This window comes from Phoenix dactylifera, unplaced genomic scaffold (genome assembly GCF_009389715.1).
Source record: "Phoenix dactylifera cultivar Barhee BC4 unplaced genomic scaffold, palm_55x_up_171113_PBpolish2nd_filt_p 000267F, whole genome shotgun sequence".
NCBI classification, from domain to species: domain Eukaryota; kingdom Viridiplantae; phylum Streptophyta; class Magnoliopsida; order Arecales; family Arecaceae; genus Phoenix; species Phoenix dactylifera.
The window spans coordinates 300,093-317,666 of record NW_024067755.1 but is presented as its reverse complement, the minus strand read 5'-3'; the positions used below and the strand labels follow the sequence as shown (position 1 = coordinate 317,666).

General features: G+C 39.7%; 1 protein-coding gene across 3 annotated transcripts; it reads right to left on the bottom strand.

The window, feature by feature from the left end:
- Positions 1–211: 211 nt before the first annotated feature.
- LOC103720704 (transmembrane protein 184B-like) lies at positions 212–16,549 on the bottom strand. 3 transcript variants are annotated; one of them, XM_008810541.4, is made up of 7 exons: positions 16,391–16,549; positions 16,076–16,255; positions 13,828–13,901; positions 2,550–2,699; positions 2,078–2,363; positions 938–1,171; positions 212–831 (listed from the first exon to the last, which is right to left on the bottom strand). In XM_008810541.4, the coding sequence occupies exons 2-7, from the start codon at positions 16,220–16,222 to the stop codon at positions 484–486; spliced, it is 1,239 nt and encodes a 412-aa protein (XP_008808763.1). In that variant the 5' UTR covers positions 16,223–16,255; positions 16,391–16,549; the 3' UTR covers positions 212–483. The 3 variants fall into 3 exon arrangements, with proteins under 3 accessions (XP_008808763.1, XP_038973660.1, XP_008808762.1); XM_039117732.1 differs by lacking the exon at positions 16,391–16,549 and adding an exon at positions 16,328–16,346; XM_008810540.4 differs by lacking the exon at positions 16,391–16,549 and having other exon boundaries at positions 16,076–16,383.
- Positions 16,550–17,574: the final 1,025 nt, after the last annotated feature.

Here is a 17,574-nt window from a genome sequence, read left to right as displayed (position 1 = left end):
CATGGAATTTGTAGGAGAGTGACAATTATATCTGCAGAGAGAGTAGAAATAGAAGAAACAACTCCAGTACATTTCTGCCATCCCATTGCGAAGGCTAAGCCGAAAGTAAGAGCCTATACTGATGCTATCACACTAAAGAATGGAAACGATGTGAGATTTTGAAGTAACATTAGATCACAAACAAAATACTTTTTAAGTTGCACAGATGACCAACATTAGAAACTAAGATCAAGGAAATGATGGGCATACATAAATCACAAATACAACAACAGTTGTTAATATTTACAAACTATGTAAAGCAACCAGAGCCAGGCATTCTCTTTATCTATAAGCCTATTGAACTAGCAAAAATCAAGATATACATATGTCAGCATAAAATTGACTTGGCACGCTCCTAGCCAACTGAAAAAGTGTATTTCTAGGCATGATCATGAAAATGGCCATCTGGATATTCTGTCATTAGATGTTCACGTTCATTCAAGATCATTTATTTGACTCGTCAGCAGAAGCAACTTCAGCAGGGTTTGACAGATCTCTGTCCAATAGCATTGAGAAATTAATCGACTGTGTAGCTGAAGTACTTTCATTGAGCGATGAAGATTTAATTGCTTCTGGATTTGTGGGGTCCTGTGTGCTCGATATCTTCGGACTACTGGAGCCAGATGAAGAGACAATAGACTGCTCTATATCATCAATCTTTCTCCCAACCATTTGGTTGTTCCCAGGCAAAGCTTCCATTTCCAGTCCAAATGTGCGCGTTTGGTACGGCCTCGCTTCCTCATCCCATTCATTATTACTATAAAGCACATAATCATGGTACGTAGGAGCAAACTGTAGGGAAAAATAATACACATCAAACTCTATATAGAACCACTTCAACAAAATACATGTCAAAGTGGATCTTGACTGATTTGCTTAAGATAATTTTCGAACTCACCTGGTGAACCGTATCATGGTAGACATCACTGAACTTCAAGGCATGACCAAGGCTTCCCAACAAACCACCAGCTGCACCGATATCAGCACCTGCATACTCTTTGTAAGGAAAGGCATATAAGTGACCAACAGCTGCAATAAGCATCTCAATGCATAAGATGAAATTTTGGAAATCAGCAGCTTCTTCTGCACTTTTTATGAAGCCCGACTTGGCAGCAAGAAAGACCAAGACACCCTGCAAGGAAATGATAGGGCCAATTTTGTTAAGAAAAGATAAGTTTGCATTTGCAAAGGAGCTTATTAGTACTTATGCACAGCCCAATATGCAAGTTTTTTGAGGCCAGTGCCACAAGTTGACTGACGATGCATCCAGAGTCCCACCCATGGTAATAAATGATATGCATAAGTTGGGATATAAAGCAAATTTATCGACAGCATAATGGTAATAAAATCTTGTCCTTCAAGTTTTCTATAAGCAGCAGGTTTCCACTAATCACCCAACACCACTGCTCTTCTAATAAGAAGATGTAACATCATTCAACCTCCACAAAAGGTAACTGAAAAGTGCTTATGAATCCAATCTAAAATGCACTATCATCAGATTCCGGAACCATAGATTTTAGGGGCAATATTGTAGAAGAAACTGGTGCTTCAAGTTCAATAGGAATACCAGTGAAAAGATGGGTTAATTAAAATTCAGAATCTTCCAAACAAATGAAGTCCTATGCTAAAAATTAACACTTAGTTCTTGATATTTTCAAGTTACATGCCATTTCTTAATCAGCCATAACCATCAATCACAACCAAAAGAAACTAAAATTTATAGAATGATAATACTTATTCCCTCTTTAAATTTACCAGACGCTACTCTCTATTCCAATACACAAAGCTGTGTAACATACACAAAGAATAGCTTTTCCACCTTATCATCATACAATCATGCATTAAACTTTTCTTATATCTCACGACATAAACACATTCCAGTATCCATTATAAGCATCCCTCTTAGTCTATGACAATATGCCATGCAAGGCACCTAGAATTCAACATGACTTTCTGATCTATACCACTTGAGTGAAAGCAGTCCACAGCTAAAGAGCCACATAAACAAGAAAAACATTTGGTCAATGGAGAAACATACCTGCCAATATGTGAGAAAAACAACGGATTTGATCATTATAAACTTTGGGACTGGATTAAATGGTCGAAGTAGATCTCTGCATGCCACATAGAACAAGGCAAGAGCATATAATGCCACTGAATATGAGATAGTGTAGATGACTGTAATATAAAGATATGCTTTATCTGTACTGAAATTTCCATCTTCATATTTTCCTTTAGCGTAGAATACAAAGGTGATTAAGACTAAGATGGGCTTCAGGATCACGAACTGCAAAGTACCCTGCTTACACCTCCGTATAAAATATCTGTTCAACAAGAAGATCAAATATGTACAACACAATTGAGAATGAACACATCAAGCTTGTTCCTGCTCAATTGTTCAGCAACTTTGAGCATATAAGATATTAGTGGATAGTTTCTAGCATGAAATATGAAGTTTTTAACAAACAAAGTTTTATGAAGGGAAAGCAAAACATGGGCTAGGAAGATACCCATCAAGGGGAACAGCAGGGAAACAGCAGGTCATCAGGCACCATGATGGCTTCAGAACCTGGCCACTTAAATTCAGAACAACAGCTCCAGGGCCTCCTACCCATGCCAGGCAGAGTGATAGAAAATTGTAAATGACCCAAGCTTCATAACTGGCAGTTCCACAGATATCAAAATCAGCTGCTGCACAATACTCTAAAAGCAATAACAAAACTCCTTGCATCCCAGCAACTACCCAGAACCAAAAAAGAGGCAGACGATGAATGCTTCCATTTTTCATACATGGGTTATACATAATTCTACTGGTACTACCAGAGCACAACACTAAGGAAAATAACAGGTTAATGAATACCATAAAGGATGCAGCATCAGCATAATTTCATAAACAGAGAAAGAAACAAGGGCAATTAATTTGATAACTCTGAAAAATCACATAGAAAGACAAATGTCCGTAGACTGTCACAGCATTACAACATCGACTACATAATTTTATCAGAACAAATAGAAAAAGAAAAATAAAAAATTACAGAATTATCCAAGGAGATGACAGTCTCAGGAGAGACATAATAGTGCTCATAATATATACTCTACATATAAGTATGAACAAACTCAGTTGAAATATTGTAGTACTAGATAAACATGTACATAGATTATATACAAATGCATGTGTACATGCATAAATATCCCTTATGTTGTTACTTTTCAGAAGAGGGATTAGATTTGATCTTCGTTTAGATAAAAGAGCAACACAGGGCGCCAGAAACTAGAATCCAGTCAATTCTTTTCTTTCCTTTCTAAAAATCAAAATTCAATTTTTATCTCTAAAATAATGGAATTTTAAGCAGCTAGAATTATTAAAACTAGCAACTAACATGTGCGATGCACCTCTAACATGTTCACCCCTACTACTTTTTCGATATAAATTTTTAAGCGGTCATATGGTTGCTTGTACTTTGCATGAAGGCTTGAAAAAAAACCATATCATGGACGGCAGTATATACTCTGTTGTACTGCCCGGCAAACCATGAATAAGTATGAGGGCATGCCATGGTATGTACTGTATCGGTACCTGACTGCTACGCCCCCCTACCACAATATTTCAAACCTTGCTTTCCATAATGAAATTTAAGCATATTAATACTGTTGATATGAGAACATAATTGTGAGATGTTAGCTTCCATGATTGATTACTAGAAACTGGGTATGCAATGTTTGATAGCAATTAGCACAGGTATCTAGAATAATTAATGATGCTAGAATACCAGAATGTTTATTTATTCAAAACATCTCTGAACTAGAATAAAGCCATTATGTGGGTCCAAAGTGAAAAGAAAACAAAGAAAGTAATGCATCTTAATGCACCAATAGCATATCTTTTAACAGACTTGCACATCTTTCTGTAACAATGTGTCAGCTGTCAGCATGGTAGGTCATAGTTTATATACTCTAGCTGGCACAGGCACAATACATGATACCTTTATTTTTGCTCAAGATATTTCTGGATATCAAATAGAAGATACTAATGAGAATGTTTAAATGCAATTAACTAGTTAAACTCCTGTAGAGTAGAAGTAACGTCAACTAGGGAAGATATAAAGCTTAAGCATCAACTTTTTGTATGCTTCTCGATGATCAAGTAAATTTCAATAATGCACCAATAACTTCATAACAGAAACAAATGGAATATCAAGTGCCTTGGTTTCATATATATCATACCCTCTGTTCAGAACATTGATCGCATAATTTTGCTATGAGAAATCATTCCAGGCTTCTTGGCACAAATACTGCACTCTACAATGGCCAATGCAAATTTTGTATTATATATTTGCCAAAAGCAATTATAATCTAGTGATAAAATAATCCTTTGATCATTCAACATCTGTCCCAAATAAAATATCACTGAATCAGCTACTTAACAAACCTACCCAATTCAACAAGTCTGAAATACTTATGTAGGTATCAACAGTGTCCAATCACCTTGAAACTGTTTCTTTTCAAGTAACTTTTTCTCACATTTTCTGTTAAACTGCTCATCTCACTACACTGGAAACTCATTATGGATCTTAATTGTACATCCTTATCCACGTTCATCAACTAAAGTAGTCCCCTGAGGGCTATGGGCTGCATACAAGTGGCGGTAGGCCAACAGAGAGTGAAGTATATTTGGTTTTAGCTGGTCTTAAGCAGGAAAGAGTACTAAGCCTGAAGAGGTTTAAAGCTTAGGAAGATGAAGAAGAAGAAAGGCCTTCTAAGGGATTTTAGAGTTAGGGTATGGAAATAAGAGTATAGGACTTAAAATTTAGGATTAGAGATTATATGAAAAGATTCCCCAAGGTTTTAATAACTTGACTTCAGGATTCTAATGGCTGCTGTTTTATAGATTATTAAAACATAATATTTGTAATAAAACTAATAGCAAAGAGAATTTAGAAGAGGATTCCTCTAGGACTGATTTTCAAACCTGGCTGCTTCTAGGGATCTTATTAGACCAATTCTGAATGATAAATGGGGACCTAAAATTAGGTCAAACCTACCTTCAGACTGGATCTGAATTGCATGCCCAAATCCAACAGTTATGGAGGACTACAACAGTAAAAGATTAACAAGAGGAGAAAAATAAAGACTTAAAATCTGATCTCAATTTTCTTTGCAAGTTTGATTTGTTGTGCAGAAAACCAACATATAGGAAGAGTAATTGCAGCAGTCCGCAGACAGAAGAAGAAAAAGGAAGGAAGAATAAGAACTGATAGAGAAGAAGGATGAAACGTAAAGCTTTGTACTCGGTTTCTTTTCTAAGTAACTCCAAAGCAGACCTGTGAGCCAACTAAAATAACCTCTTTTGTAACCTAGTCATCCCCCCCATTGATTCTCTGTTTAGGACAGCTCAGAATCTAAGGTGATAAAGAGACCACCATGGACATGTAAAACACAACTTCTAGGCGCATCTAAACCTTGCCAAATACGTACCAAAATAAAAGAAAAGAATTATGCTAGCAATCAAAGTTCTCTTTTAACTTTTCATTTCAAACCATCTGTGTGGGCTATCAGACTCTTATTTGCAATGCATTTGCACAAACATCTCTACATGTCCCAGCTCCTAATTTAGTTTGGCTGCTAAATATATCACTAATTTCATTTAAGTCTATAATATTATATGTCATCTCAATCTCCGTCCCCAACCTAATGTAACTCTCCTACTATATTTCTCACATGTATAGGTTTTCAATGGTTCTGATCTCTTTAAATTCAACTGATTGCTGTTGACCTTAGCAACACTACATCTCCCAATCATACTTTTGCATCTTCCTATGCAATGACACCTTATTGACTAACCATGTTATTGTGGCCACACAAGCTAGTCGATTAGGCAAATATTCCAACTTTGAGATTCAATCGATAAGTAACTAAGCCTTTTCAGAAAATTTCTTTTTAAAAAAAAAGGAGACAGAAAAAGTACTCCATTTCCCAAGGTACAACCTTGAGTTCCTAGGCTTAAGAAATATAAAGACTCTAATAACAAGACTTTCAATATAGTCATGCAAGGAAAAAGATTTTACCAAAAAACAAAACTTTGAACACCAGCAAAATAGCTAATAGAATGGGATCACTGTACCACATTGCATAAGAAGTACTCATAACCACAAATATAATATACATATGCATGCACATAAAATTAAGTCAAGCATTAGGATACCAAATATGGGAAATTAGCTTGTGTCCCTTGGTTTGTCTGCCATTTAATGTTTAGGACCCGTTGGCCAAGCTTCTTTTCCCAGGCCTTGCTTTTGATGGCCATTTAGGTTTCAATCAAGGCACAAGTGTGTAGAAAACAGGCATATATGTGTGCAAAATAAGGGATAACTATGCACGAGGGATTAATAATTAAACAAAACTTGGCCAGAACCTAAGCGTAATTGAGAAATCAAACCAAGGGTCAGGTGTTAATTCAACCTATCAAAAACCAATCAATACAAGTTTGAACTATCAAACTTGTGCCAACATTCATCCATATCAGTTTAGGATAATTAAACAAAACTTGGCCAAGACCTAAGCATAAATGAGCAATCAAACCAAGGACTAGGTGTTAATTCAACCTATCAAAAACCAATCAATACAAGTTTGAACTATCAAACTTGTGCCAACATTCATCCATTATCAGTTTAGTAATTCCATGTTAACTAGTTGGTTTAGAGAAAACTAGCCATGTAGAGACTAAACTGATGTATAGACCAGTTATACCAGTTAATTGGAACAACCCAAGACCTCATCCAAAAAGGCTCACAAGAAGGTATTGTTTGGGTTCCTTAGTAGTATCCAAGATCTCCCCAGCATATAGTAGATGTGGGACTAAACACATGCCCGCATGAGCTCTCACATACTCTTGTTTAAGTCCTAGCATCCTTGCCAAGCCAAAGGTCCAAATCCCATCAACTCCAATTGCAACACCATGATCGGCTCATTGTTACCCCCAACATGGCCCATGCCATCATATCTCTGATTCACATGGACCATAGGCCAAGTCCACTTTGATACCATTTGGAACAACTTAGGATCCCACACTAAAAGCTAGAAGGTATTGTTTGGGTTTCTTTTGTTAGGGATTCAACCCTACGATTGCGGAATATAAGAAATAGTAGGAGAAAAAGGACACGGCAAGAAACAATAACAGACGCACAAGACACCCAAGTTTATGTGGTTCGGAGTCCCTTGCTCCTACGTCCACAGCCGCACAGATCAATACTTCACTATATAATCAAAGAAAGTTACAGAGATTCAAGAGAAGAGAACAAACTCTCTTTCTTACAGCAAAACAATCTCTCTCAAGACAAGCAACGCGTCGTCTTCCTGATGCACACAAAGGATCTCCTTTTGGAAACTTCTCGTTGATGAGTTCTAGGGTTTCTCAAGGTTGCCACACACCTCTCGTGTCCCACAAGAAGTCTATATATACCTCCCAATCTCTTACTTTGATTAGGGCTTCAAAAAACCTTGGCTTGAACCCGGTTCATAACTCAGCCTCGCGTGAAAATCGTGCTCGAGTCGACTCCCGCAATTCTGCGAGTCGACTCGGCCACAGTCCACAGAAAAAGCCTCTCTGTCTGCCTGTGGGAGTCGACTCCTGGAGTTCTCGAGTCGACTCCAACACTGGGGAGTCGACTCCTATGGATCTGGAGTCGACTCCAAGACTGTGCCAAGTCTGCCTGCGTGCCAGAGTCGACTCCAAGTCTGCTGGAGTCGACTCCGGACCTTGCTGAAATTTTTTTTTCTTTGCTGATTCAACTCTGAATCTTTTCGAACTCTTTCCGGCTTGTCTTCCCTTGATCCTCCACCACCATAGTGCACATAGGGGTCTTGAAAAAGGGAATGGATCAGGCTCCACAACCCAACAACTCTCCCACTTGGAGACTGATACATCCAATTGTGCATCTATCTGAAAAATAAACAAACTTCTATATCTTGATCTGTATTCTCTGTGCGGCACCTCCATTCAACTAGCTTTGGAGGCCAATTGAGGCCATGCATAGCCTCAATTTCTCTGTAGTGACTGTCTTAGTCAACATATCCGCTGAATTCTTTGCTCCTTGAATCTTCTCAAGTAACAAACTGCCATCTTCTAGCAACTTCCTGATGAAGTGATATCTCAGCTGTATGTGCTTCGTTCTCGCATGAAACATTGGGTTCTTAGCTAAGTGAATAGCACTCTGACTGTCGCAGAATAGTACACTACAGTTCTGTTCTCTGCCCAGCTCTTTCAGAAGATTTTGTAGCCAAATCATCTCCTTGCTGGCCTCTGTAATGGCAACATATTCTGCCTCAGTTGTCGAAAGAGCAACGATCTTTTGCAGTTGTGAGAACCAGCTCACTGCTGTCCCGCCTACGGTATAAACATACCCTGTGGTGCTTCTTCTAGTGTCAGTATCACCTCCTAGGTCTGCATCCACAAAACCTTGTAGTGTTTGACTGCCTTTTCTATAACACAAGCCTACATTTCTGGTACCTTTCAAATATCTTAGGATCCACTTGACAGCCTCCCAATGTTGTCTACCCGGATTGGCCATGTATCTGCTCACAGCTCCCACTGCATGTGCAATGTCGGGTCTCGTGCATATCATAGCATACATCAAGCTGCCTACAGCTGAAGCATATGGTACCCTTGACATCTTCTTCAACTCCTCATCATCCTTGGGTGATTGCTCTTTTGAAAGTTTGAAATGGCTTGCCAAAGGTGTCTTCACAGGATCTGCATCTGTCATATTGAATCTATTCAGCACCTTATCAATGTAGTTAGCTTGAGAAAGCTTCAGTGTTCCAGCCACCTTATCCCTTTCAATCCTTAGCCCAAGCATCTGTTTTGCTGCACCCATGTCTTTCATTGCAAACTTCCTTGATAGCTCTTTCTTCCATCTTTCAATCTCTTGTAGGTTCGGTCCGGCTATCAACATGTCGTCAACATACAAAAGTAAGATGATAAAACTGCCATCAAGTACCTTAAGATAACAGCAATGATCTTCTTGACATCTTACAAAACCATTGTTGATCATGAATCCATCGAACTTTTTGTACCACAACCTCGGGGCCTGTTTCAAACCATACAAACTTCTCTTCAGCTTGCATACAAGGTTCTCCTTGCTAGGGACTGCAAAGCCGATAGGTTGCTGCATGTAGATGTCTTCATCAATCTCTCCATGGAGAAATGCAGTCGTAACATCCAACTGCTCCAAATATAGATTTTCTGCTGCCACAATACTCAGAATCACTCTGATTGTTGAATATTTGACTACCGGAGAGAAAATCTCAGTGTAGTCGATACCTTCCTTCTGTTGGAAGCCTTTCACAACCAACCTTGCTTTGTACCTTTTGCTGCCATCATGTTCCTCTTTAACTTTGTAGACCCACTTATTCTGTAAAGCCTTCTTGCCTTCTGGTAGTGAACTGAGTTCCCAAGTTTGATTTCTATCCAAGGACTTCATCTCGTCCTTCATGGCTAACTCCCACTTCACCGAATCTTCACTTTCCATGGCTTCTTCATAACACTCGGGTTCACCTCCATCTGTCAATAGCAGATAATGTAAAGAGGATGAATATCTATCCGGTTGTCTCGAGATTCTTGTTGATCTTCTCAGCTGTGGTATACTTGGTTGAGGTTGTGCCACAACAGTTTCTGAATTTTCAGGATTTTTTCTGAAAACTTTTGGCAACATCTTCTTCTGTAATCTCTTGCAGCTCAACTTGCTGTTTTTCCTTGCTTTGCTCCCCTGCACTCTCAAGATCTGAAGTATTCTTGTCCTTATAGAGAACTCGCTCATTGAATATCACATCCTTGCTTCTGATGACCTTCTGGTTCTGTGCATCCCAGAACTTGTAACCAAAATCATCTGTACCATATCCAATGAAGAAACACTTTCTGGACTTTGCATCTAGCTTGTCCCTTTTCTCTGCATTAATGTGCACAAAGGAGACACACCCAAAGACCCTCAAGTGTGACAAATTTACTATTTTTCCTGTCCACTCTTCTTCAGGCAATTTGCAATCTAGGGGAACCGACGGGCCTCTGTTTATTAGATACGCTGCGGTGTTGACTGCCTCAGCCCAAAACATCTTGGGCAAACTAGCATGGATCCTCATACTGTTGGCTCTCTCATTCAGGGTTCTGTTCATTCGCTCAGCCACCCCATTTTGCTGCGGTGTGCTCGGTATTGTCTTCTCCATTCGGATTCCATTCACTGCGCAGAATTCCTTGAACTCACTGCTGTCATACTCACCGCCATTGTCAGACCTTAGTCGTTTTATCTTTGCACCAGATTCATTCTCCACCAGACTTTTCCACCTTTTGAAGGTGACAAATACCTCTGATTTGTGCTTCATGAAATAAATCCAAACCTTTCTGGTAGAGTCGTCAATGAACGTGACATAATAGTGTGAGCCTCCAAGAGATGCAACCGGTGAAGGCCCCCACACATCTGTGTGTACAAGCTCTAGCTTTTCTGTCTTCGGTGTTCTTCCACCCTTTGAGAAACTAACCTTTTTCTGCTTCCCAAATATGCAGTCTTCACAGAGACCTACATCAACAGTTTTCAGATCTGCTAGCTTGTTCTTCTTCACCATCATCTTCATACCTTTCTCACTCATATGTCCAAGTCTGCGATGCCAAAGACAACTATCTGCACCTGTTTCTGTTAATGCCACCGTATCCTTGGTGTCATTGGTCATGTAGAGAGTCCCCAACTTGTTCCCACGTGCTATCACCATAGCTCCTTTGGTGATTTTCCATGAACCACCTACGAAGGTAGTAACATACCCTTCGCTGTCAAGCTGCCCAACAGAAATCAAGTTTCTCTTCAAGCCTGGGATATGCCTCACATTCTTCAGTTTCCACACTGACTGATTCATCATCCTGATATGAACTTCACCTGTCCCCACAATATCTAAAGGCTCATCATCAGCGAGATAAACCTTTCCGAAGTCTCCTGCAGTGTAGTTTAGCATACACTCCTTCCGTGAGGTAGAATGAAACGAAGCTCCAGAGTCTAGTATCCACGATTCCATAGGGCTGTCCACGCTGAGAATCAAAGCATCGTTGGCTTCATCTGTGGTTGCATTCACGGACACCTCGTTCTGCCCCTTGCTTGGATTCTTCTTTCTAAGCCAACAATTCTTCCTCGTGTGGCCCATCTTGCCACAATGCCAGCAGCCATCGCCTTTCGATCTAGACTTGCTCCTCCTCTTAGACTTCGATCTGCCACGGTTTTCACTGCGTTGCACAGTTCTTCCTCTGCCTTCAGATGTGTTCAGAATCGAACCAGATTTCACACCAGACTCCCTCCTTCTGATATCTTCACTGAGTATCAGATTTCGGACCTCCTCAAACTTCAGTTTGTTTGAGCCGCAGGAACTGCTTACAGCTGTCACCGTTGCACCCCAACTTTCTGGCAGGGAGGATAGAAGAATTAGGGCACGAACTTCATCTTCAAAACTGATTTCCACCGAACTCAACTGGCTCGTAATCAGATTGAACTCATTGATGTGATCAGTAACAGAGGAACCTTCACTCATCTTCAGATTGAATAAACGGCGCATCAGGTACACCTTGTTGGAGGCCGAGGGTTTTTCATACATATTCGACAATGCTCTCAGCAAACCTGCTGTTGTCTTCTCTTCCAAAACGTTGAACGCAACGTTTCGAGCCAACGTCAAGCGAACAACTCCCAAAGCCTGACGATCCATTAAATCCCAGTCGGCCTGTGACATATCTGTCGGTTTCATACCTTCAAGAGGTAGATGAAGTTTCTTCTGATATAAATAATCTTCGATCTGCATCTTCCAGAAACCAAAGTCTTTGCCGTCGAATCTGTCAATCTTGACCTTGCCTTCTTCAGCCGCCATTGCTCCCACTTATTTCCTTCGAACCAGATGGCTCTGATACCAGTTGTTAGGGATTCAACCCTACGATTGTGGAATATAAGAAATAGTAGGAGAAAAAGGACACGGCAAGAAACAATAACAGACGCACAAGACACCCAAGTTTATGTGGTTCGGAGTCCCTTGCTCCTACGTCCACAGCCGCACAGATCAATACTTCACTATATAATCAAAGAAAGTTACAGAGATTCAAGAGAAGAGAACAAACTCTCTTTCTTACAGCAAAACAATCTCTCTCAAGACGAGCAACGCGTCGTCTTCCTGATGCACACAAAGGATCTCCTTTTGGAAACTTCTCGTTGATGAGTTCTAGGGTTTCTCAAGGTTGCCACACACCTCTCGTGTCCCACAAGAAGTCTATATATACCTCCCAATCTCTTACTTTGATTAGGGCTTCAAAAAACCTTGGCTTGAACCCGGTTCATAACTCAGCCTCGCGTGAAAATCGTGCTCGAGTCGACTCCCGCAATTCTGCGAGTCGACTCGGCCACAGTCCACAGAAAAAGCCTCTCTGTCTGCCTGTGGGAGTCGACTCCTGGAGTTCTCGAGTCGACTCCAACACTGGGGAGTCGACTCCTATGGATCTGGAGTCGACTCCAAGACTGTGCCAAGTCTGCCTGCGTGCCAGAGTCGACTCCAAGTCTGCTGGAGTCGACTCCGGACCTTGCTGAAATTTTTTTTTTCTTTGCTGATTCAACTCTGAATCTTTTCGAACTCTTTCCGGCTTGTCTTCCCTTGATCCTCCACCACCATAGTGCACATAGGGGTCTTGAAAAAGGGAATGGATCAGGCTCCACAACCCAACACCTTTGTCCTATATAAGTACCCAAGATCTTCTCAATGCATAACCAATGTGGGACCAAACACATGCCCACATGGGCTCTCACACTAATAATATGCCTTATGGAGCAATATGGACAGGCTAAAAGCTGAATAGCTGATTTGGGTCATTTGATTGGTTTACCTGATGACAGTGCACCAATTGACTATATTATTTTGGTATGAGTATTATCTATTCTCTTCAAAAGTTAGATATACTTCCATCTCAGTAGTTCCTCTTCTCCTTCTATTACCAAAGAACAATAATATACATAATTTAAAAAAGAATTAAGTTGAAATTCACTAAAACTTTACATTACATACATCATGCTCATGGATAAATTTGTAAGCATATATGATTCTCCAGTAAGAGTCCTATTCAAATTTAAGCATATGCTACTCTAGGTGGTGTCTCTATTTTTCTCCCTCTCAATATTACATAATCGCTCTCATTCTAATCTCCCCCTCCCTATCTCATGTCAATCCAAATTATTGATAAAAGAACAATTTTCTTTTTATTTTGGAAAGTGCATTAGCACATTCTAATATATTAGAAAAAAGAGATGAAGCTTCTTTAGAAAAAGCGGATGCATATTCTTTACTCCTTTAACCCAAGAAAGAATGATTCTTCTTTTGAAAGAACACACATGTATAAGCACAAAGGCATGAAAAAATAATCAAATTGATGATGCTAGACTTGATGGGTGATAGATAATACAATAAAAAACTTCAAATTAGGTTTTTTATATCTTTCCCACAATTTTCCTGCCGTTTCTATTTCTAAATTTGCTTTTCCATTTCGTGTATATCTTACAGCATATTAGCCAGTGCTGGTGTGATATCATGCACTAGCCACAACCAAAAACGTAGTGAATACTAGTATTTCAAACCTTGACAAGAATATGCACACGAAAATATATTAGTCACAAGTAAACTAAATGAGAAGAACATAGAACAAAATGATGGCTAATTTATGAATTAATATACTCATATGCTGGTAGCAAATTGCATAGCATGATTGTTAATAATCAACACACTTACACTTCCCGGATTGAATCAAAATAAATGGAATTTTTATTAAAGACGAGGGACAGGAATGACATCAGCGCATAGACCTGCCAATGGAAATTATAACATAGAGATCAGGAAAAAAGATCACACAGGCAGCATGATGAACCCAAAAAATGTCGATTACAACAGACATGTACAAATCATATACTTCAATAACAAGCCATTTAGATTATGTTCCATTTAACAAGTCAACAAGACCTCCTTCCTCATTCATTGCTACCAGAAGGCAAAATCCTTGGTCGATGCAACTATTTTCATATCCATAGATGTTGCATGGTGACAAAACTATATAAACAACAGAACAGAATCTTTTGTACTATACTAGAAGATGTTTTACAAATAAAACATAATTGTTTCCTCATTTTTTTATAAAAGAATGCACAAGAAAAGATTTGTCAATAAAGTGGATACCATTGTGACATACACCAAGCATCAATCATGTAATCACATGCTTCATTACTGTCGTAAAATGTATTAATCAAACCTAACAGGGTGGTGAGAAGATCGATGCTGATAGAAAGAAAGGACAAGCTTAAGATGACATAAATTACCATATAAAAAATTCATTCATATCTTTTTAGAGCTCAATAAGAAAGGAAAAATAGCTTTTAGATGCTCTCTTCTAGATAATTCGAAAAGATACTGGTGCAGGCCAACATATAGAAGCTCCATTTGTCCAGTCTTCTAATAACAATGGGAAGAAGATGGTCAAGTCTGGACACATGATGGGACTAATATTGGCTCCACTTCTTCCCAAAACCTAAAAGCCAATTTTAGGCCTACATCACCTATGAAACATGAGGTGATGAGTGTCTAGCACCAAAACTCCGAATAATAACTATGAAGAATGCTCCTCACATTATAAATTCTGGATGAAGTAGCAAAAATAGAGAACATATTAATGGAAATGACAAGTTGGAATAGCCAAGCCATACAGCAGCTTACAAACTTAAACTACATAGAAGATTCTTAGTAGATGGAATTTGAACAGAATAGCTCAGTGTGTTTGTGCTTTTGCAGAACAACTCAAGAGTTTGAAACAAGGAAGAGTTAGTAGATCTGTATGAATTCAAAAAAGGAAGTGTTTTATGGTATCCAGCTATAATCTGAAACAGCCTCCAAGCATGTCCCCAGCCTCAGCAGGAAACGTTTGGTAAGCAGAAAACTTGGATCAAGTATCCGAAAAAGGCTTTAAATCAAGTTTCTTCCATGCCCTTACAACAATGAGAAAGAAGCTGGCCTAGATGACATCCAAAGAAGCTTTCATCAATTAGCTATTCATCATCCAAAGAAGCAAACTTTTCTTCAGAACGATCATATGCTTATTAAATTAGTCACTGGGGGAGAATGACAGCAATCATCATGCTTCTTTATGGAAAAATTTCCATGCCTGGAGGGCTTTTTAAAGAGTTTTACAAGTTTTGGGCATTACAGGTTGGGGGCATCCTGTTCTCTTCATGGTCCAAAACCTTCCTTCAAGATAGAAAGAAATGTATATATTCTGGTTGCAAAGGTTTAGCACCCAACAACATAAATCCCAACCTATTGCTTTCAGTATAAATAAACTAAAATGTACTATCTTGACATTCTTCCATCCCAATTAACAGCATCATCAATGAAGCAATTGGCTTTCAGAACACTCTTCTTACTCCTTCACAGGACAGTGTTTGCTAGTTTTGGGCTAATAATGGCATTGTCACAGTGAAGATCTCCTACTCAATTGTTAGTCATGGTGGCACCATTTCCCTGGTAGCTTCTTTCCTCTGGAAGTTACCTCTACCACAAAAAAGTCTTCACCCTGCTTCTTTCACCAATACCATTTGGAGTCCTGATCATGGTAAGTTCAATTTGCTCCTCCTCCCAAATAACATTACTGCTTTCCGGACCAGCTGGAGAAAGAATTCCATTAAAAGATGGTCTGGAATTATGTTGGGATACAATAGCTGTAATAACCTGCTGGGTGGTGTGGCTGGAAAGAAATACTTGGTCATTTTCAGATAAATCTTCATCAGAGCTGGAAGTTCTCGATTCTGTTCATTTTTTAATAAAAGAATGGACCGATTTAGCTTCTCTAATAGAGAGATTTTTTTTTTTCCTATGGTTTCTTGCCTTCTTATCTCCTTCTAAGTAAGCATGAAGATGATCAACCCAATCCAGAGAAAATCTAAGAATTTTATTATATCGATGAAAGGGAATGGACGCGGGCAAAAGTGCATACCGGAACCATGAAGATGATGCGGACCATGTAGCGCTGATAGATGGGCTCCGTGTAGTTCAGGAGATGCCGATATATGTGACGCATCGCCAGAGCCATGGCGCCCGCCGCGCACGGGAAGGCAATGAGGATGGAGTATATACCCATCATCTCACCACCACCGCTCTCGGGAGGAGGATGGATCTGGAGATGGAGAGTGGAATTTTGTTAGGAAAAATTACGATGCCCGACCCGATAATAAAATCAGAACAGAACCTAGCACTGCGGATGGGAGAAAAGAGAGAGTTGGAGAGAGAGAGGCGTCTGCTTCTTTCCGACCTTCTGAGAAGAGAAGAGAGGGGAAGATGGGATGGGGATCGGAGGATGTCGGAGGTTGGTTGCTTCTCGGCGGTGCACACCTTCAACCCGGCCCAGCCGGTGACGGGTCTACAACGGCGTCGGTCAATCCAAGACCTCAGTTAGTATGACCGCTCGGCTTTCCCTGTTCGACCGGAGTGCTTTTTTTTTTCCTTTTTTTCTTTTTTTTCTTTTTTAATCCTCTTCCCAGTTCGCATTGAAAATTTTATATAAAAAGATATTAGAATTTTGGTTTTGCAATAAAAAAACAGGATTCTTTTTGTTTTTTTCCCGAAAAATACGTACTTAGGTCTCGGGTGGTTATACCTTTAAGTTTCACAGGTGATATACAAAGTTAATATGCTTGATGCATATACCAATAGCATCTGCAGAAATATAAATTCATGCTTCAGGCTTAGGTATTCATCTCGGTATTCATCTCTTTAGCGCGCAGCAACACAGAGTAGCATGTAAGCTTACTAGATTGATTTATGACCATTAGCAAGCCTCTAAGAGCTATTATAAAAGAATTTGATCGGTTGTTCAAAGAATACAGATTTGAACAAAATCTAAATGAGGTTTTGCACATATTGGAAGGTTGAGGAACCTAACATTGTTTTTTAAGTGCTATATATGAATAGGGGTGCAAATGGGTCGGGTCGGATCGGGTCCTAGGTGACCCCGATTCGACCCGGTTTTTTGTTCGGGTCCCAATTTTGGACCCGGACCCGACCCGGTTGAAGATCGGGTTGGGTCGGGTCGGGTCCGAGTCGGGTTCGGGTCGGGTTCGGGTCTGATTCGGGTCGGGTTCGGGTCCGATCGGATCTTATTTTTTTGTGCTTTTGGAAAAAAATTTGGGCAAATCTAATTTGGCCATATCATAATTATGAGGTGCTGGGTGATCCATGACTTGAAAGACTTGCAATTGAGCTCCAGTCAAAACAGATGACCCATGACTTACTAACTAAGTCGGTCTACAAGCCAAATTTCATATCACACTATTTTTTATCTGTATGGCTGATTGGACGGAACTCGGTGTCTCCCAGCTCCCCTCTCACGAGGACAAAAAAAATCCCAGACCTTCTTCCAAAATCCAATTCCATTATAGAAAACTGGCACATGACCCATATTCAGTTGCAGTGTTCCCTCACTTTCTCCCTTCAAAG

What these genes read in the sequence shown, in the direction of transcription:
- LOC103720704 (XM_008810541.4), bottom strand. Translation starts at nt 16,222, where the DNA reads ATGATGGGTATATACTCCATCCTCATTGCCTTCCCGTGCGCGGCGGGC. An exon ending in TTTGATTCAATCCGGGAAGT is followed by an intron (nt 2,700 to 13,827) that starts GTAAGTGTGTTG and finishes TGGAACTGCCAG; the next exon opens with TTATGAAGCTTGGGTCATTT. An exon ending in ACCATGATACGGTTCACCAG is followed by an intron (nt 832 to 937) that starts GTGAGTTCGAAA and finishes TTTTCCCTACAG; the next exon opens with TTTGCTCCTACGTACCATGA.